The sequence below is a fragment of the Convolutriloba macropyga genome, unplaced genomic scaffold (assembly GCF_964194025.1).
Source record: "Convolutriloba macropyga unplaced genomic scaffold, txConMacr16.3 SCAFFOLD_4241, whole genome shotgun sequence".
Lineage (NCBI taxonomy): Eukaryota > Metazoa > Xenacoelomorpha > Acoela > Convolutidae > Convolutriloba > Convolutriloba macropyga.
The window spans coordinates 1-22,640 of record NW_027450402.1 but is presented as its reverse complement, the minus strand read 5'-3'; the positions used below and the strand labels follow the sequence as shown (position 1 = coordinate 22,640).

Genomic DNA, 22,640 nt, shown 5'->3' with positions numbered 1-22,640 from the left:
CAGAAAATAATGTTCAGAGTAAAACAAAATTGATTAGTTCTGTCAAAGATAAGACTTAGTTACTTGATGACGACAAAGATAACAAAAAATGGGAGTAAGAAAAAAGTTTTCTTTAAAGAACATAATCTTAAGTCTTTAAAACCGTTAACTATGTACTGAACTTAGGAAATGGATTCAGTTAAAAAATTGTGGAAACATTCAAAGCCATTGAAATCAAGTGGCAAAAACAAAAAAAATCCTAAGTTACTTTGTGAGAGCACGGATGCGCAGCCGTTAAAACTAAAGGCCATTCACTGAATTCATTAAAAAAGTGTTTTTGCGCATTTCTTCAATGCCAATTTCAACCATCTTTAGAGTGATAAGTTGAAAAGACAACAAACAACAACCCCAGATACAGGAAGACTTGCAAATATTGGGAAATAAAAAATTGTTTTCTTAAAAAAACTATTGAAGTTCATGAAAAATTTTAGACCTATTTCAAAATCAAAAAAATAGATTAATTCAAACGTTTTGAGAAACAATTAGGACTTTTGGTTGACAGGGATAGGCCATATGAAAACGAAAAGATTCACAATTACAGGCAAAGACACATTTCCACGAAGTTTTGAGAGAACGGCAATGCAGTCGTTAAAACTATCAGAAATTCACAAAAGTCAATTAATATATTCATTTTGCGCATTTTTTAAGGCCAATTGGAGCTATAAATAATATGATTAGTTGAAAAAGGAATAAATAACTACCTCAAATACAGGACAACATTACAAAAAACATTACTTGAAAATGAAACCATTGTAATGATTATTTTTTCCTCCGCTTGGAATACGTTTTGCCCTGTTTAAATTAAGACTTATTTACACGTGGACAAAAAGAAAATTAAACATTGACAAATTTCAAATTTTCAATAACTTTCTCTTAAAACAAATGTATTCAAAGTTATAAGAGGCATTAGATAATAACTGAAGGCATTGCATCGGCTCACTTGCAGCTTGAACCAATTGGAATCTTTTGTTAACAAAACGTAGTCATAGAGCTGCAATATGTTTTACAAATGAATACAAAAAGAAATCAATCAAAATTCACAAAATTACATTTTCAAAGCCATAAAGACTATGAGCTTTTCTCTGAAGACAAACTATAGTTTCATGTGGCTTTATTTTGTTGTGAATAGGATTGATAGTCATTGACTGGGCCGTGATAAGAAATAAATTGAGTCAGTAATCAACATAAAAAAACAAAACTGCACAAAATATTTGAAAAAGACCGCGCCCTAATAAAATCCGGATAATTATTGATTGTAAGAATCTATGATGAGATGACTCCTAGCCCTGATTTTTCTCAGCGTCTAACAAAAACAGTTAAGTAGTTCATATAATTGCAAAATAGATCAATTATGAAATGAAATATTTCAATAAACCACAACCAAATAAACCCAATACTTTGTATAATTTTCAGGTTTATATTTCAAAAACCGGCAACAATTTAGTTACAGAAAACTCCTACAGAAAGCAAATGTACAGTTGTGTTTTTAGTAGCTTTCAAAGACTGTGGCAGCAGATGTTAGGTCTGTACTACCTGAAAATTTAAACGAAGTTGAAAACAAAAGCTTATTTGGAGCCTTTTTTGAGTTAAAAGGTCTCAAATTCAAAAAATTTCAAAAAATTTGCTCTCAAATTCAAAGTAAAAATAGTAACCAAAAAGCTCGATTAAAACAAATTGTCGAGCCTTCTCTATCTCTAACCGTATAACCATTAACATTGTTTTTCTTAATTTTAACGAGTTTTAGCAAAATTAACAAAAATTTGGTCAAAAATTAAGGAAAGTGAGAATAAAAACAACGGAATTCACTCTAATTTTCTCAAAAATTTAAACCCCGATAACTCGACGACTCCCCGATAACGAAAATCAAAAAAATCTTTTTAATTCCATATTCTACGCTGGACGAGCTTTCTAATGATACCAGTCTCAACTCTCTACGATGAATATAACGATCGGCCAAAACTGTCTGAACAAAAAAAAACCCATTTAAGTATATAGCTCCGCCCCCCACATGTGAGTCGGAACAATTAACGAGGATAGTACTATGATTAATAGCAATGCAGATTAATTACATTTCGCCAGCTTAATGTGATTCGGCAAAAATTTTGAAATGTGATTTTCAACAAAATCAGTAATGTAATTATTTCCTGTAACAACATTTACATCAAATTGTTCAAATATTTTCTCTTGCATCAACCCGCTTCTCATTGACTATTACTTGGTCCAAGATCATTGATATGTTTCAGCCAATCTTTTTGTCCTGCTAAATCCGCGCGGATTTCAGATTTCAATTTTCATCAGCATCATTAAATCTTTCTATAAGTTTCTCTCTTAGGCTCATTTTTTGGTTAGTTTGAGATCAATTTTATTTTGCGATCAAACGAAATTTCTTCAAGGACCATATGCTACTTGGTTATTAATTAAAATCATCCCAGGCTACAATCCGACGGTAGGCAGTGAATGGAAGAGGTTGAATGCACGATAACTCAGCCAAATTTAAGCCCTGATGAACAAGATGGAGTATCGAATCCAGCAGTGGTTCTTCTTAATAGCTTTTAAACCCGTTCAGATCTTCAGTTATCAGATTTTGACTTGTTGTATACTATGTGAATGTGAGTAATATTAGTGCAGCATATCTGTGCGCTAATGATAAATATCTCATCATTGAAAAGTATTTCAAGTTTGTTCAGATTGATGATCACCATCACACAGAATCAGAGGACAAAAATGACGAGTCTTCCGTGAAGCACGAACACGACTTCGAAAAGGAATCGAAACAGAAACAAACAGACCTCTCAAGCGGAAAGACAGAAGAATACACAAAAAGCAATCGCAAGCACAGTGGAGGTGAGAAGTTTCAAGTGAAAGATAGTGACAGTGGAAAGACGGAAAGATTTGAGACCTTAAACAGAGACGATGAGAAAGGCGAGGGGCTGGATAAGGTAAGTGGTGACATTTATGTATTTTTTCATGACATAACCAATAGGGTTACGCGACTTTACCCAATTCCATTTTACTCAATGCAATTTTATCCAATGTCATTTTGCCCAACCTGCCATTTACCCCATTTACGCAATGCCATTTTACCCAATGCCATTTTACCCAGTGCCAAATTTCCCAATGTTCTTTGATCTTTTCGTTCAATTATCCGATGTTCGATTGTGATATTTTCATATCAAGTCCCCGGGTCATCTTAGTATATAGTTGGCCAAGTAGTCGTTCTGATATTTTTAACCAAAAGGTAAATTGAAGTTGACATCGGGCAAAATGGCATTGGGTGAAATGGCAGGTTGGGTATAGTCAAATTGAGTAAAATGGACTTAGGTAAATTGTCCTGACACCAACCAATAGAAGAAATAAAGATTAACGGGTTTTAATGCCGCGTGATTATTGAATTTGTTGTGGTGAAAATAAAATTGCAGAATAAAGAGAAATTAAAGGGTCTGGTGACCTGAAAACGTCAGTTTAGTCCGACAAGAGGAAGACTCAAGCGCACTTGAGCTTGATCAGAAACAATATCTAGTGCAATTGGGTCTGATCAGGGATGAATTCAAGCGCACTTCGGAGTATTTCGAGTGCGGTTTAGTCTGATCAAAGTTCATTTCGGTTTGGGACCATCGGATCAGAGGTCATTTATGCCTGCGGCGCCTCGTCCTGTAACACAATTAATCCAATCCAATTAATCCTCTTGTTTTTTTCTCAAGAGAAGTCATTTTTTGTACTTCGGTGGGAAGTTAAATATATTTTTTTAATTCTATTTGTTTTAAATTCCTGATCAAATTCAAAAATGTTCACCTCTGGACCAGGTAGGGAGAAAATAGGATTAAATGAATAAATGTCATAAAAACGAAGCCTGATTGCAGAGCATTTCGGTCTGAGAAGGTCTGAATCAATTCCTTTTGGATCTGCATCCGAAACTGTCCTATTCTCATACGTCATCTCCTATATCTGAAGATGAAACGCAGAAATATCTGATCACTGGTCAAATGGTTATTTCGAGTTCTCAAAGTTTTGTTCAGATATAATACCCAATGATCAAAATTCTTATAATTGGTAACTTGAGCGAATGAAAATTGGATCACATGACGCGATAGTTCACATCATACCCGTGAGTTTCAGATCAGAGACCAACACAAATTTCAAATATATTTTCATTGTTGAGAACTGCTCTAGAACTAGGCAAAAAAGATAGAGAACAAAAAAAAATTGTATCAAATAACGTGAGAAGTCTTATTATTAGTTCATACCAATATGCAAGCATCAACTCTACAGATTGTCTTGCAAAATTATCTGGCATCGAGAGAGTACCCAGACAAACATTTTTTGGAAACATATCGAATGTTCTCTCAACTTTCCAAAACAGCGTCATCCAACAGAATCTGACGTTTCTGATCGAAGAAAAAATATCTGCTATAGTTCAAAACTGCCAGATGCTGCATGGATAAAAAAATAAACGCAAAAAACAGTGGGCGGCTTTTTCTCGATTTCCCGTTTAATTTGCGTACAGTTTTACAGGTGAGACTTGAAACAGTTTTAAAAACTCCCCACCTGATTGTTAAAACATAAAAACAATTTAAGTCAGCAAACATTTTTCAGAAAACATTAGATTAGAGAGAGCCAGATTAGATGTAGTAAGAAATCAGGAAGAGGATTGAAAACCAGTTTATGAATTTGAAATGAAAATCTATGTAAATTGAGGATGACGGTTTGAATGAGAGAGAATCAGTTTGAATGAGTAGTATATCAAAATTTTGAATTATCAGAAAACAACTGACACATATTAAATTTGTGTATACTAAAAATCAAACAATACTAATTATTTAAAAAGATTTAGTACAAAATGCGTAACTACACGATAACAAAAATAATTTTTTCCAATGGCACCTTGAAAACTTATACTGTAGACCAGCGCAAACATTTGAGTAGCAGGATTTGATTGAAACAAATGTTGCTCCTCATTTCTTCTTCTCAGGAAAAATTTATCGCAATTAATTTTTCTGATCTCTCCCTCCTGAATGAGATGGATGGACTTCAACGTTTTCCAGGGCAAACTTACCTTTGCATGCAGTGTATCAATTTATTAATCTAAAAAGACGTCTCACTTATCCTGCTTCTCCAAACACAAAAAAAAATTTTCTACGTATAAGTCAAACCAAACGTAGTGTGGCTATAGCTATCTTTGATTGGCTAAACAGACTGATCAAATGTCTTTCAGGGCGCAAAAAGTGTCGTTGTTAAAAACTTTACACTCGCGTGACACAGAAAATTGATCTGCTCGGCCAGATCACTCCAACCAGATAACGACTGGTTTACGTAGCATGCAAATATCATAATTTGAAGCGTTGAGAAGTAATTTGCAACCTAATCATCATGTCAAATTTTTTGTATAATAAATGAATTTTTTTTCTTAAAGAGTATATTTCATACAGAAAACAAACTTCTCCAAAGTCTCGTGCCAATACTTTATTTAACGTTGCTGGAAATGATTTTGTATCTAATATACAGGAGAGACTTTATATATCATTATAGCCATTTTTAAGGCCTGTTCATTTTGTCTGGTAATGATAGTGCTTGTACTCTTTAATTATCAGTTCTAAGAAAGTGTTCACTTGTTTTCGAGACATTGACGTTGCGGGAAATCCAATCGACATTTTTGGTTTCATTCTCGCCATAAGCACAATTGCGTAAATACCGGCTATTCGAAAAAAAAACCTGTTTTGGAAGTTTCGATCAGCATTTGTTTTGATTGTCTATATGCTAATTAAGCTCCTGTATATTTCTGCAGAGAAATAGTTCTTCATCCAAAAAGATTTTTATTTCCAAGTGCTCCTCCTCTGATAAATAAAATAGTTTTCTTTCCTCTGAATGAGAAGACATTTTTTTATTTTAGCTGTAAAATTAAAAAGCCAGACTTCATTAACTAACAGTTAAAAAGTTGAGGTATATTTTGAGGGCAATTTTGTGAGACCACCACTCTGTGATATAGAGTGGTGATTGCTACAGTTCCGGAACTATAGAGAACAGCTAACATGACATCCCATCCTTATACCTCGACTTTAGAAAAGATCCTGCTCAACCCAAAGAGCCTATAAAAAGTCTCTAGCTTGACTTCAATCCTGATCTCCACTTTAACTCAACAAATGTTTTTGTTTTTGGAGTTTTTTGACCCAGTTTCAATTATCTAGACGTTGCTTTGACCCAGTTTTTTTTTACTCTACGCACTGTCATGTGCAACTGCCATGCGAAACCTTGAATCGACTCAAACGAATGAGCTATAAAAATTCAGTCCGCATTTCAACCTCAAAAATTGCTTATAACGTTTTGCTTTTAACGTAGTCCGCTTGAGCCTGCAGTTCTATCTTTTGCGATTCAGAAGAACAACCAATTTCTCAAAAAACTGCATTGTTTTTTGAAAAACGATATGCATTATTTTTGCTTGGGAAAACAACTAAATAACGCCGCACTGTCATCATGGCTAGGGGCAACAAGATCAGCACAATTAGCATAACTCATTTCATTCAATCAACTAAGGTTGCATTATAGCCTAGCAGCGAAATTTACCGCTTTTTTAAGAATCTCAAAAAGTTCCCCAGTCTTCTGGCACTCTTCCAGCTGTGTAATAAGTTGGACTGCAGTGGTTTAATGCCGTGTAGTCTTGCTCCAGTGCTGCTTCTGCATGTAAAGCAGCAGAAAAAATGTAAGAAAAATATCCTGAATTTCCAAAAAGGCAAAACTATTGAGTTTTGCTCAAGACCCATCATCGACCCAAATGTTTATGAAAAGAGCATGCTACACTCAAAATGCCTATGAAAAGCTTTTTACTCGACCCATGAAAAAACCATATAAGACGCAGGCCAGTAATGCCCAAAACAATTTGAGAACTGTTCAAAAATGTACGTGTTAACATCTATTTCTGAATGCATTTCATTTAAAAACAACTGTTGTTGCATTTTAGACAAACGAGAAAACCGGTCAAAAAGAACACAAAATTCTCCAGAACAATAAACACGATCACAAAATAAGGCACGATCGTCTCGACCGACACAAGAAAAAAGACAAAAAAGTACTATTTGACGAAACTTTGGACGAATTTTTAAAACAAAACCAGAAAACCAATAAACATGGTGAAAATTTGCAAAAACAGGAAAAGTACAATTTAAAACATTCAGAAGGACTGAAAAATGTTATCGACGATCACAAAACTGGTAAAGAGAAGTCAAAAGAACGCAAATACAACAAAAATGTACATCATAAATTTAATGAGCACAATGATAAAAATAGAGGTCAACATGAAATAAAAGAGCAATTGCATCAAGACGAGCAAAAAGACGAGACGTCAAAAGATCATGACCGGAAACACGGGAAGGATAGTGAACAAATTTTGCACGAACATAAAGGGGACAAAAATGAGTGGGTGCATAATAAAGATGATGAATCTGGTAGAAGTGACAGAAATGAGAAACATGAAGATGTTGATGAGAATTTGGACGAGGACGAGTTCAATGATAAGGTATGTAATATGGTTTGTTTTGTGTCGCATAATCTGCAGCGTATGGGCCAAACCGCTGAAAATTTGAGCAAAATTGCGTGAAATTTTGATGCAAATTTGTTTGTAAACATATTGCAACTCCCTGAATGTCTGTTTCTTGCATTTCAAGTGCGGTTTGTTGCCTTGGCAACACTGAAACTCTACAAAAAGTTGCTATGTATTTCTTTATTAAGACATTTGGGTCAGAAAAATCAGCGAGAACCAAGTTTCAGCGAGACAATAGATTTTATGAACACAAAAATGAATCTTAATTTGTCCAATTTAGTCTGATTCTTTAGGAGAATCTGTCAAATAAATTTATTAAGTGTGAAATATATTCCGTGCTCAGTGACTAAACAAGTTTTTTTGACAGCGTTAAATACATTTTGACATGTTTCTGGTAGTTACAATGGTCCCTAAATAACGTTATATGTGCTTCCAATGTTAACAGCTGGACAGAGTCTCCCATATAGCCATAAAAGCTTTACAATTGACAGCAAAAAAATATCAAGAGAAAAAGAGGTCCTGGTTTTAGATATAATAATGATTTGCTAAACTATAATAAATATACCATTTTAAACATACTGTTGATTTATTGGTGACGATTATTGTGCCCCCGCTATGAGAGCTGATTGTTCTTATAAAAGAGCGTAAAAATGACATCAATTTGTTGTAAAAAGAGAATTCTATTTTCTATTTACGCTGTTTAATTGCTCTTGAACGCAGTTCATAGCAATTATTGTAAACGTGTGTGTCTTTTTTTATGCAAAATTTTCGCTTGACGGTTTTGACTTTTCGAGTGACTTTTACGCCCTTGACTTTTTGCATTTCGCGTGATCTAAAATTCTCTCTCAATCACAATTTCAAGCAGCTGAACTCAATTGGCGGCGATTTAATACTAAAAGTCAAATAAAAAGTGCGCCGAAACTGGTGTCATTTTTTACTTTAAATCTTAATAGTGGTATATGTTAACCTCTAATATGGTTATTTGAAGCCCACTATAGAACTTCTTAGTCCCATTTAGGCTACCCCCCCCCCCCCCCCGACTGAAGCAGGCTGCAATTGATTAGAGCTCCCACTAGTCGTTCAAGAGCAATTCTTCCGACGTTTAGTCGGTTATGTTTGTTTTAATCAGTGTTCTTTTAATTGCTCTCAAATCAAACAGTGTAAAAATTGATTAGATGCACTTGCAAAAAAGTTGCTTCTCTTTTCAAATTTTTTTTCTAAACTCTATGCCCCAATAACTATGAGTCTCTGATAAATAGGGGAGTCTCTGATAAATAGCCCTGATTTATTGATTTAAGGGTGGAACATTGGTCCTGGACATTAGAACCTAAAGATTCAAAAAACCTGCACAACTGAAAATGATCTGACTGAATTAAAAACTAAATTGAATGGGGGTGGGATATTCGGCGCAAGCTCGATTCGGTGTAACCAATATTTGTTGCAACTAGCTTACTGTGGAAAATAGGCCAAAAACTAATTAAAATGCTGAAAAACTGTACTTCAAAGACCACTTGACCCTATAAAGTACTCAAGCATCCATCCTTAGCAATTGTTCAACCTGAAGAAGAGCATTTTGTCAAAAGTTAAAGCGGAAAGCAAAAAAATTTCTTAGAAAATTCTTCATTCTTATTAATTTTTTGAAACGAGGCAAAAGAAACTTCTAGAAAAATGTTGACATCTTTGGGGAACTAAATTGAAATGCTCCAGATGCATTATAATAAGAAAACCTCTTCCTAACCATTACGTGACCAATACAAGGAAAATCAAATTTCAATTAGTTTTACGTTTTGGGAAACCATTTTGAGCATTGAAGTAGCCTAAAAGTTTACTGCCCGGAATTTAGTAGTAATTACTTCAGATGAAAATTGAAGACCTAATTGTCCTGACGATCATTGCTACGAGTAATTGCAAAACAGCTAATTGTCTTCTTAATACACAAGTAGTATCAAAATGAACATCTCTGAAATTAATCAATAAATAGGCTTTCGTTCATTTCGATTATTAGATACTGTATCCGTGGTGCGGCGGTTATTTTGAAGCAAATTTGAACTCAATCTAGTACAATCTAGTAAAAATTATTCGATTTAGTAAATCTAGTACAATTATTTTAGTACAATCTAGTACAATTATTCAATTTTTCATACATTGACCACCCAATGTGTCTTTGTGAGTTGTTATCATGTTAAGACAATTGTAAGGGGAAATTGATTCTTATATAGCATCAAGTGGAGTATGAAGTACGGTCTATCAGTTTTTCAGTCGTTTTTCGCCTAGTTTTCACAAAATGTTTCGTCAGCACTTGATCGGAATTACAATTTGAATGTAAAATTCACATTTGATTCTTCTTCTCTTGTCATATATATAGTAATAGTTGATGTAAATTAGATAGTGATTAACGTTTTATTTATCTCCATGATAATATATTTTAGACCAGGAAAAAGAATACAAAATTTGAAGGTCACGATTTACGTCATGGAGAACACAAAGATCGCGACAACTTGGACAAGCATAAAGATGTTCATGGCAAGAAGCAACAAGAAGAAAATAAGCACCGTCATCAAATCGAAGAGGAAATGAATGACGCAAGACACAGGATTGATGAATTGAAGCAGAAGCTGAACAAACAACTTTTGACTGAAAGCAAAGCGAGAAAGTCTCGACATACTGATCAAACGCATAAAGAGGAGAAAGACAATTCAGATAGAAAGAAAAACGAGAATATTGAAAAAGATAGTGATAAAACTTCTGGGAATTTTGACAACAATTTTCTTCACGATTTGCACTTGTCAATGGGAAAACATGGACACGAAGATCATAGGAAGTCACATCACAGTCACGGTCGAGGCCGGGATAACGAGCATGTTCATAAACATGGCCATAAACATAACTATGGCCAGATTCATGAACATAATCATAGACACCGTAATGGGCACAGTCATGGGCACAGTTATGAACATCATCATGGTCACAGCCGTGGACATAGTGCTAAACACAATCATAGGCACGACAATAAACATGGCGATAATTTTAAGCACAAACACAGTGCCGTTGATAGCCATGAACACACTTATGGAAATGAAGATGAAAACAGTCACGGCTTTGCCAAGGGTCATAGTCATGATGCTGGCCATCAACTAAGTCACCATCACAATTCTGGTTCGATTCATTATGACCAGCTTAGATCAAAAGGACACCATAGTAGACATTCAAAATCTGGACTCCACTCCGACGAAAAGCTGCAACTCTTGACACCAAACTCATCTCATTGGAACGGATTCCAAACTCACACCGAGAAAGGAGCGAAAGAAGTCAAACACGGAAAAAATTCGTGGGATAACGATGAAGTAGGGCTCAAAACTGGGAAATGGGATTCGGGAAAAGATTTGAAAAAGGAGGCTAACAAAGCGTTGAGTAGAAAAGAAGGTACGTAAAAACACTACCCCAGCCGACATATTTTTTAAAAATTTTTATACTCATTGCTTGCTTCCATAACTTTTGAACTTGGATGCCACACTGGGCTTTAAAAATGGTTTAAAGGCCACGGATCATGGTTAACATCATATTTCTGGGTTCTTTATAAGCCTGTAAGTGTAACTTAGGTCACTCTGATCAAGTCACTGAGCATTAATCCAGAACCTTGCAGATGTTCCAGACGCAAGCCAGAATCTCGAAGTGACTTTTCAGGAGTCAAGTAATCTTGCTTGAAACACACACTTGCAAATCTGCACTTTATGTAGCAAAATCTGGCATCGTAGAAACTCAGGTACAACAGAGATCTGGCCTTTTAAAACTTGCACTTGCGTGTTTCAAGCGCAGCTTAAATTGCAAAAATTCTTTCAATTTCTTTTATTTTGAGAATGCTCAAATGAATTAGGGAATATGGGAGACGCTACGAAAAGTTCATTTCAGGCAAAGGACGCAGCCGGTATCGAGGACGTGGTACACAGAGTTCTCCGAAGTCAAATGATAGGATGGATGAAGAAGATCTGCTGAATGTTATGTCGTCGTTTCTATGACCTATGTTTAATTGCAAAATCGGTAATTGCTGAGGGAAATTTGGAGCAATGATGGACCATGAAGTGATTTAAAATATGGCGGACGATGGGTGATTGGTTATTTAACAATAATTTATTGATACAATTTGGAAATATCAAATGAAAAACGAATAAGACTATAATAGAAATATACGTCGTCGTGAGTATTTTTTAATTGTTGCTGTGTTTAAGGTCTCGAATAAACTTTCCTGGAAGAATAGTCAGCAAAAGCATATAATCGATGTCAGCAATGAGATATGAACAAAATTTGACCGAAAAATTGTGTTGGATTTAGTAACTTTGACACTTTTTGGTTTTAGACGAATTTTGAGTGTCTGTTATGTTGTTTTTTGTCTATGCCACGCTTTCTGAGACAGCTATTTTCACAAGAGGTTGTTTTTCTGAAGATTTTATCAAAGCGAAGGCTTGGGAGGTTATAGAAATCGAATTGAGAGGCAAGGTTTTAATTGCAATCATTAGCTTATTAAAGTACGCCACCTTGAATTTCTGGTATAATATTGTAATCAAAATTAGGTATCAAAAATAAAAAAAACATTAAATTCGAACCGTTTGCCCCACTTATTTGCTAATTTTGGCCAATGTTTTTCCAGCTCCCTCTACTAAATTTAATCGATTGGTTCTTTTTTTGTTTTTTGTTAGCAATTTTTGTAAATGCTGTGCCTTCTGAGAGACTTTTAAGGTTAAATAATGCTACATATTTGTATAAATATTTTAAATTTGTTGGTAGGCACTAAAGGGGAGTGATTTTGTAATAAAACCCCGTTCCTTTACACCACCACAACCAAATGACAATAAACTAGGATGACAGCTCTGATGACCACAAGCTCGACCAATTTGCAAATTTTGACGAGCCAATGCTTTTTTTCGCAAAAGTATTCATACATAACAGTTTTATAAGAACTGTTTCAAATTTTCAAATAACCTTTGAGTGTTTCATTGAAGACTTTTTAAGGCTGAGAACTTGGGACACGATAACATAATATTATAGAAAAAAAACTGCTCGAATTTGAATTTTTGGCAATGCTTACTAAGGTGATATACTTTTCCTTCATATTGTGTTATTTCATTCATGTACTTTATAACTCTGGCGACAAAAAAATCATCCTTATTTCATAATTTTTCTGTTATATTTCTTCTATAATTGTTTTTACAATTTTTTTTCTTTTTTCCAATTGATTGAATTTACATGGAATTGTCCATCAATAATTCAATTTAGAGCTGTTTCAAAATAAGAGCTTCTGTTTAATTTTACTTCTCTTAAGTTGAAAAAATATTTACCTATAAGTACAAAAAGTATAGGCAGCAACTTTTGGCACACAAATTTGCTCGTTGCTTGTTATCATTGAAAGATCCTTTGATAAGTCCCAATTCACAGCCAGTTTCCATTATTTAAATCTTACAGCCAATTATCTCGGACCAAGACTATGAAACAATATCCAAAGCGACATCTTAGATTAGATAAAATTTCGATCCAGAATTCAGAAGATACAAAAAATTATTATGAAGCACTTCAGTTCACCGTGACTATTCAGTATGTGCCCATCTTGCTATAAAAAATAACAATTCAATGCTACACTTTACTGACATTTATACCCGTTTTGTAGTATTATCCTAAAAAAAATTATGCTGGATTTGAGTCAAAGAAATTATAATGCCTATGTTGATGTCCAGGCCCAAATTGGGCTGCAATCAGACTATCCAGAGACAAATATTTTCACAAGAGGTTTTTTTTTCTGAAGATTTTTTCGAAGTGAGGGTTTTGGAGTTTATCAAAACCAAATAGAGAGGCAAGGTATTAAATGCAATCGTGAGCTTATTAAAGTCCCCCACCTTGACATTTTGCTAAAAAACTGTATAAAAAATTAGTATCAAAAGTCAAGAAACATTGAATTCGAACCGTTTGCCTCACTTAGTTGCTAACTTTGGCTGGTCATTTTTGCAGTTCTCTATATACAAATTTTAATTGATTGGGTCTTTTCATGTTTTTTAGCTTTTTTTGTGACTGCAGTGCCTTCTGATATACTTTTTAATTTTTATTGTTCCTACACATTTGTATAAAATTGCTTGGTAGGCAATATAGGGGAGAAGTTTTTCAAAAAATTTGCTTTCATTTACACCACCACAACCAAAAAGACGATAGAGTAAGAAAACAAACTACGAAAAATTAGGGTTCAGAAACTATTCTTGTACTTTACAACTTTGATTACCTCAAATTTGTCCAAATTGGAAATTGTGACGAGCCAAAACTTGTTTTTTGAAAGTGCATTCAAAACTAACAGTTTATATGAACTGTTTCAAACTTTCCAATGGTAAGTGAGAGGTTGTTTCAATGAAAGGTTTTTAACGTTGAGAACTTCGGACAGGATAACATGACATTTTAGAAAAGAACTGATTCGAGTTTAAATTTTGGCAATGCTAAATATGGTGATATAGTTTTATTTTATATTGCATTATTTCGTTCATGTACTTTACAACTCCGGCGGTAGAATAAATCATCTTTATATAAAAAATTTTCTTCCATACTTGTTTATACATTTTTTCCAATTGAATGAATTTGCACGGAAATTGTCCTTTGATAATTCAACTTTAGAGTTGGTTCAAAACAAGAGATTCTGTTTAACTTGAATTTTCATAAGTTAAAGAAATTTTTCCATTTAAGCACAAAAACGTAGCAGCTGTTGGCACACAAATTTACCCGTTGCTTGTTATCACTGGAAGATCTTTTGATAACTCCCAATTCTGATCCAGTTTCCTTTAGTTAAATATTACAGCAACCTAGCTCGGACAAAACTATGAAACAATCTCCAAAGCAACATCTCAGATTAGATAAGATGTCAAATTAAAATGCAGAAAATACAAACATTTATTATGAAGCACTTTAATTCATCGTGACTCTTCAGAATTAGTAATATAAAAGAACTCTCTAATGCTAAACTTTAGTGACATTTTTTTCTCGTGTTTTTGTGTTATCTAAATATGATTATGCTGGAACTGAGCCAAGCTGGACTTGAGTCAAATGAATTATAATGACTAGGTTGAGGTCCAGACCCAAATTGGGCTGTCATCAGACTCTCCTAACCGAGATGACATCTGATCAGATTTTCCATACCGAAATGACCTCTTCTCAGACTTTCCGACCCAATAAAAAAAATCTAACCAGACCGTAACAAAACTCCATGATCCAGACAATTATGCACTCATGATTAGACTATTGTCCAGACTCTGAACAGACCATGCGGAGACCTTCCAGACCGAGATGGCCACTGGTCAGAGACTATACTTAAACACGCAAGAGACCATAAGTATCGTTCTAATAAATGCATTTCATAAAATCGATCTCCAGCAGTAAATCGATCTCCAGCAGGAGTCAATTAAAAATCGAAATTGTTTTTTGTGAAATAAAATTTTTACAATTTTTTTTTTAAATTCAAAATTTTGCATGCAATCGCTTAATTTCAACGGCACCACAGATGAAGATTGAGAGTAATTTTTAACAAACGTCTGAATCTACGGTTGCTGTTCCTCTTTATAAAGGAAACAAACACTTGTTAGCGGTCGGTTGGAATATTTTGTCCTGATCGGAAGCAAGGGACTCCAACTGAGTCTCTGGTCAGAGCAGATATCAATTTTTGCCTCGTGGCAGAGCCATTATCACCTAATCATACGAAAACGCAAATTCGAAATTGCTCAGACTCAAGTGCGCTTGACAGGGCCTTTGATAACACTCAAATGCAGTCGAAACGGCCTCTGATCAGACTCAAGTGCGCTCGAATCTGCCTCAGACAGTCGTTGTTTAGTGTCATTTGGCATATAAATTGAGCCTGGTCTTTTGCAAACATTCTGCTCAATTGTTCCGTACTTGTTTGTATGTAGCTCTACCATAGCTGGTCTTCTGTGCGGATGGGAAAAGAGGAGGAAAAAACAACCAAAAGATATAAAAAAACCTCAAAAGTCGGACTTTGAACTTGACTTGAAAATATTCCGACACCGCATTAGCTATCCCAAGTTGAGGTGTCAGACTGAAGTGACCTCTGGCCAGAATGAATTTGAACGCACACGGTGTATTTCCAGACCAAAATTATAGGGTCTCGGAATTGGATCGAATGCAACGATGTCTGAACAATGGTCTGATTTAGGTCTGATTAAAGATCACTTCCGTCTGGGATGGTTTAATCAGAACTGGTATCAAGCGCTTATGAGTCTAGTCAGAAAAGATTTGGAGTTCAATTGGGTGTGATCAAAAAATATTTCGAGCGCCTTTTTTTTCAATTTTGTTTAACCTTGTGACTGAGATATGTTGGCTTTGCTAAGAAGCAACGAAAAAGCAATGTTCTGATCAAAGATTCATCTTGAGTCTAATGGTGCTGATCGCAAAAACGATGTCCGACTGATAGCAACTGCGAGTCCCCCTTTTACAATAAGTTTTTTAACTGCCCAACTTAATCTATTGATTCAGGAACATGCACTTCACGAATTTTTTTTCGACATTTTGGTTTGTTTTGCATTAGCAGTACGTCGAATGTTTTTCCTTAGTTGGATGTAGTACTGCAAACACCAATTTTTATGAAACAAAATATATTGTTATATTGTAGCTATATTAGAAGTTTTGTTCCTCATTAAAATCATTCTCTGATAAGACTATTTAGAGTGCGCTTGAGCCTAATAAGAAGGGATTTCTAACGCACTTGAGTCTGATCAGAGGAAATTTTGAGCGCACTTGAGACTGAACAGCGGTGATTTTGAGCACTCTTGGGTCTGATCAGAGGCTATTCGGAGTGCACTTGATTCTCATCAGAGGCGATTTTGATACCCAAGTGTGGTAGGAGGCAAATATAAGGAAACTTGAAACTGGCCAGAAGCGATTTCGAGCTCACTTTACTTTGATTAGAGGTGATTTTGAGCACATTTCAGTCTGATCAGGTGTAATTTTGAGAACACTTGAGTCTGATAAGAGGCGAAATACCTGAAAATTGGCCTGGAAATCATCTGGGCCTAACTGTATGTTGATGTAAAATTGGTCTGATCGTTGGCAAAACTGGTCTGGTGATGATCTGATCACAGGCCCTTTCATGCACACATATTTCTAGACAATGGTTTGATTTCGGTCTGATAAGCGGTCACTTTCTTCTGAAAGGTCTTATCAGAGGCAGCGTTGAGCGCAGTTCGAACGGACACGAGGTTTCGAGCGTACATCAGTTTGACCAGAGTTTATATTGGTCTGAGATGGTCTGATCGGAGATTACTTTGGTCTGGAAAAATCTGATCAGAGGTCACTTCCGCCGGACACCTCAACCTGGGATTTTATCATCACTACGCACAAAACGGCCTCTGATCAGACTCAAATTCGCTCCAACCGGCCTCTCATCAGACTCAAATGTGCTGGAATCCTCTTCTGATCAGACATTCCAGTCCGAAGTGATTTTCTGATCTGACCAAACCCAGACCATGATTCAGACTAGTGAGCGCCCGATCCAGATCCTGTAAATATGGTCTGGGAACACACGGGTGTGCGTTCGAGCGCGTCTGATCATGGCTCAATTTGGGTCCTGAACCTTCCTGCAAATTTTGGATTGAAAACCCATTTATTGGACAGTATTTTAGCATAATGCTTCTCCTATGCTTTTTTGTATCTGCAAGTCACGTAAGGCTACAAGATTAATTAATCTTGCTGAAAATATCGAGCTTTTTTTCTCACATTCAGCACTTTTAATTACATGATTAGTTCTATTAAAGGACACTTGAAAAAATTGGTTGATCAAACTACTGGAGTAATGACGTTATAGTTAAGCTATGGGTGTGGGTAAAGCTCAAACTGTAAATTGCATTTAACGAGTTTTCAAAGACAATACAAGTTAATGCAAACAGTTTATTTCAATTCACAATTGAACAATTTAACTTTAAAGGACTGAATAATTCATTGGTTTGTGGCAAACTGAACAAATTGAGACAATTAAATGAGCCATATGGCAAATAGTGAATACTAATTTAAATAATTGGTCCAGTAAGGCTATGACTTAAATTACCGTAGAACCACTCGCAAAAATGTACCCAGCATAAAAATTGATACAACCAGCCAAATTTTTGTAATACCTCTTGATAAATCATAATAAGATCTCGAAAAAAGACGCGTGCTCTCGGAGAAAAAAGCTGAAAATATTCCGCAAACCGTTTGATAGAATTTGCTATGTAAAGTAGTAAGCGTGAAGATAAGCAAAAGTTTGCAACATCTTTGCAACAACAAACTTTTCGGGATATTTCAGGCTTTTTTCTCCCTGGATAACTCTCCTCAGATTTAAGAATATCAGTTGTTTATGCCTTAGGCTTAAAAAATACCTCAACTCTGATCCTCAATCAATATGTTGAATGATGTTATATATGTATTGAAAGTTTGAACACTTAGTATACCGACCATTTCCTTAAATTGGAAACCGAACAAAACCATAAATTCCTACGTTAATAAACCAAACATCTCGACCTTTTGAAAACTAACTTACTGCCCAAGTATTACCTTTGAATACCAATTATAATAACAATTCCATAAATTTGAAAACCAAACAAATGGATTTTTTCTCTGACTGAAAACTGACAACACAATGGAATTTTGATTTGAGAAATACCGACAAACTCCTCATCCAACGCTATTTTCCTACTTTTTGGAAACTAAATATAGAAACGATTTCTTATAGACGAAAACCAAAAAATGATGATTTACTACGCTTAGAAGCCGAACATATTGAGGCATTCACACTTTCAAAAGCTGAATACGGCACACAATATCAAATGTTTGAAATCAAGCATACCGACAGTTTCCTTACTTAGAAAACCGAACAGAAGAAAAATGACTTCCTAAGTTTGCCAAACATAGAGGCGATTTCTCACTTGTGAAAACTAAACTTGCTTACCAATTCCTAACTTTGAATACAGAACGCAATAACAGTTTTGTACATTTGCCAATGTAACACTAACAAATCAAACAAATCCCATTTTTGAAAACCAAGCATACTGATATATTTCTATGTTTGAAAACAACTGACCGACGACCAACTCCAATTGCAAAATAAACATGATGACGATTTCTTATGTTTCTTCGAGAACAAGCGGACAATTTCCTACAGTTGAAATACATACAAATGGATGAATGTTTAAGTTTGAAAACAGTACAAACCGACGACTACCTCCATTGGCAAACAAAACTTTCCGAAAATATAAATCATTTTAAAAAAAAGGCATAATAAGGTTTAACACGTTTGGAAATTGAAAAAATAACCGACAAAGCCTTCTCTTTGATTACCCAGTATTTAACACATTCATAATTTTGCAACACCCACAAAACCGAACTTGAAACACCAGCAGTATCCCACTTTTGAAAAAAAAACAAAAATAACAACGGTTTCATACTATTTATAAAAACAAACAACAATGAATTCCTACGTTTGCATATCCGACTATTCATTCTCTGAAATCAAACATACCGCCTTTTTTGCGTTTGAACAAATATACAAAAATGCTTTGCGTTTGAAAACGGAAAACCACGACAATATCTTGATATTGAAGGCCTAACATAATATTGATTTCTTTCTATCGAAAACCAAAACTATGGCCGAATTTTTACCATAGAAAACCGAACATATCAACGAATTCACAAAGAATGAAAACCAAACATGCCTACAACTCCTTATGGTTAAAGCCAAAGATTTTCCTACGTTTGAAAACAAAACATACCGGTAACTTCCTACGTTTAAAAAGACAACACAACAAGGATGGCCTGCTAATTTTGAAAATCAATTCCATCAGGTTTTTCATACGTTTGAAAATAAAACATACCGACGAAGTCCTAACTTTTGAAAGTAAACTAAAGAAATACTTCATATGTTTCCATTCTACTCCAAACATGCAAAAAAATTCCCTGCGTTTGAAACCAAACATATCGAAAGCTTGTAACATTTGAAAACCAAATAACCGACAGTTTTCTTTGAACATCCGGCATACTAAGTTTACAAAATAAGCATCCCGTCGAATCAACCAAGCATGACATCTTCCTACGTTTTAAACGAATATATCAACAGAGCATTACGTTTGAAAATCAAACACACCAATGATTTCTCGTTCTTGGAAAAACAAGCAGGACGATGACTTCCTCTGAACATATCAAAAAAACCGAAAAAAAGGTTTGTCAACTTAACAGAACCCAGGAAGTCCCAATGGTTAAAAAGCATATCGATTACTTTTTACGTTTGCAAAGTGACCATATTGACAATTTCTTTACTATGCAAACATAACATTCCAATTGGATCCATCAATCATAAACCGAATATACTGAGGACCTCCTACGTTTGGAAATTGAAAAAGAAAAACGATTAAGTCCTCTCTTTTAATACGCAACATATTAAAAATTTTATACCTTTGCAAACCAAACATTTCAAAACTATCGGACATTTGAAAACCAGCAATGTCAACAATTTTCTATGTTGTAAGTCTGACAACCCGATGACATCCTCTATCAAATTCTTATAACTGAATTTTAACCTAGCGACAATTTCCTACGTTTGAAATTGAATCCATCGACAGTTAACCATTTTTGAAAACCAAAAATAACGACAACTTCGTATTAATGAAAACTGAACATAACGGCGATTTCGTGTTACTGAGAACCACGGATATCGACGACTTCCTACGTTTGGTAAATGAACATATCAATTAATCCATACAATTTGAACAAGACCACGGTTTCCTATGTTTGAAATCAAGCATACCGACAAATTCGTACTTTTGAAAACCAAACCTACCTACAATTTCTTACGTTTAAAACCCGAAAAAATTAATGTTTGAAAACCGAACAAACCGACAATTTTATATGTATCAAGGATGGCTTCCTTAATTTAAAAACCAAACATACCGACGAAATCTTAGATTTTAAAACCAAACATAACAAATACTTCATAGGTTCATAGGTTTGCAATCCGAACACATCAAAAATATAATTCGTATTAAAAAATATACCAAAAAATCTACGTTTGAAACCGACATTATATTTTACTTTCTGATTGCGAATCAAGCATGCCGACGATTCTTATGTTTGAAACAGACACGTAAGGGATATCATCTAATAAAATCCGGGAATGCTGACTATTTACCTACGATGAAAACAACTATTTCTGGACAAGGGGATGTATCAAAAAATAATGTAGTGTGGCACTTCTGTGATCTGGTATTTCAAAACTTTCAGATGCGTGTTTCAAAGCGTCATTCTATCATACTTGACTTTTAACTTGACTTTTTTCCTATTATAATCTATTGAAAGTTGCAACGATATCTGCAACTATTGTGAGGAAAATTTAGCGAAATCTACCCATGGCTCATCAGATATGCACGTAATTAAACAAGAACAAACAGCTTTCTAATATCTTCTATTTCCTCTCTCAACACGTCTTCAGTGAGTCTCCTTTTGCCCTCTATGATGGCCTTCATTGTCTCCATTGACCCCTGGAGGGATGAGAAGCCATCGTCCACTTCTCCTCTGTGTTTGGATAGAACATTCAACAGTTTCTTCTCTAAGTCGTTGATCCGTTTCTCAACTGCTCGTTCCCAAGACGCGAACCTTAAATAGAATGCAGGTAAAAGGTTATTATGTGAACGAAAAGAAAATGCAGATAATAAGTTTCTTCGGTACTCCAACACAATTTCAACAATTTAGTGTGTAAAGGTTATAAGTAGTGTACATTTATCAAGTATTACAAGTTTTTCAAATTCAACCCTGAGCTGATTTTTTTTGTATCACGTTTAAAAAAAGAATTAACTCACTTTGAATAACCATCACCATGGCCTCAGTAATTCAAAGTGAATCAATTCCTATTTTGAAAAGAAAACACGAAAAAACTTCAACATAACGTTTGACGTAAAATTTGAATGTTTTATCTTGGGCAGACTTGATATGAAAAGCCATAGGCATTTTGTTGTCATAATTCAAACCGAAAGAAAACTCGCTTAATTTTTGGCCAAAAAACTTCAAAAAAAATTTACGCTGAGGGTTCAAGGATTTAACTAAAGTACAGATGCGGATGCTCGTTATGGAAATCTGTCAAGTTTTAAAAAGCGTTGCAGAAATATAGAAATTTTTGAAATGAAGAATCAGAAACTTCAGAAATTTACAGCAGATTTATCAGTCGACAGAACAGAAGACTAACTTTCCCAAGCTGTTATTTGTAGCAGGTCTGAAATTAAGCAATAGAAAAGTCACAACTTGCTGTAGCATGAAGCTCAACTGATTTTATAGTGCTTCTAAATGAATGATCTGGTCTTTCCGTAAAACTTTTAGAAATTAGAGTACGTCTCAGGGCAAGAAATGGATCAAATTTTTATCCAACGGCTTATTTTTTCTCCATTTCTTGGCTAGATTTTGGCAGATTAACACTTTCAATCAAACCGTGTCAGATTTCTAATCAAAACGATAAAAAGAGTTAGATCATACATAAGTTTTCATCGTTTCTGATCAGAAATTCTCTCTTCTTCACAGAGAAACTTTCATAGTCAATTTTTAAGCGCTCACTGGCCAGTGCGAAGAAAAGAAAGATTTCATTACTCTAAAATAAAAAACGGATCCTGCAAACTTTTTCTTTAGACTGCCATAGCTCTCTCATACGGTTTAAGTCTTCACTACTGTACGTTCCTATCAGATCATTGTGAATGAGTCCGTAAAATTTTATGGTAACATTTGAGTTGACTTAGCTCAGAGATATAAATAAAAATGTGCTCTCTGTAATGTTAGGGGACTCTGAGCCAGCGCTAAAAATTGTGAAAAAGGTCTAGCACTAAACTCGAACCTGCGGCTTTTAATTGCAAGCCTATTGATCTATCCAATACATAATCTGGTTTTGAGCGCTTGAACTTGTGAACCTCTCATAAACCGTTCTTCTTCTCTCTCTCTCTCTCTCTCTCTCTCTCTCTCGCTCTCTCGCTCTCTCTCTCTCTCTCTCTCTCTCTCTCTTTCTCTCTCTGTCTCTGTCTCTCTATCTATC

The 22,640-nt window shown here is 34.9% G+C and overlaps 2 protein-coding genes across 2 annotated transcripts; one reads left to right on the top strand and one right to left on the bottom strand.

The window, feature by feature from the left end:
* Positions 1-2,726: 2,726 nt before the first annotated feature.
* On the top strand, positions 2,727-11,637 carry LOC142355862 (uncharacterized; the record flags this gene model as incomplete). The annotated part of the gene is made up of 4 exons (XM_075407898.1): positions 2,727-2,978; positions 6,992-7,546; positions 10,000-10,993; positions 11,480-11,637. Coding segments are annotated over 4 exons (1,908 nt in total), but the record flags the coding sequence as incomplete, so codon positions are not given.
* A 9,129-nt stretch (positions 11,638-20,766) lies between these two features.
* On the bottom strand, positions 20,767-21,836 carry LOC142355863 (protein FAM81A-like; the record flags this gene model as incomplete). The annotated part of the gene is made up of 2 exons (XM_075407899.1): positions 20,767-21,223; positions 21,810-21,836. Coding segments are annotated over 2 exons (250 nt in total), but the record flags the coding sequence as incomplete, so codon positions are not given.
* Between the last annotated feature and the right edge of the window lie 804 nt (positions 21,837-22,640).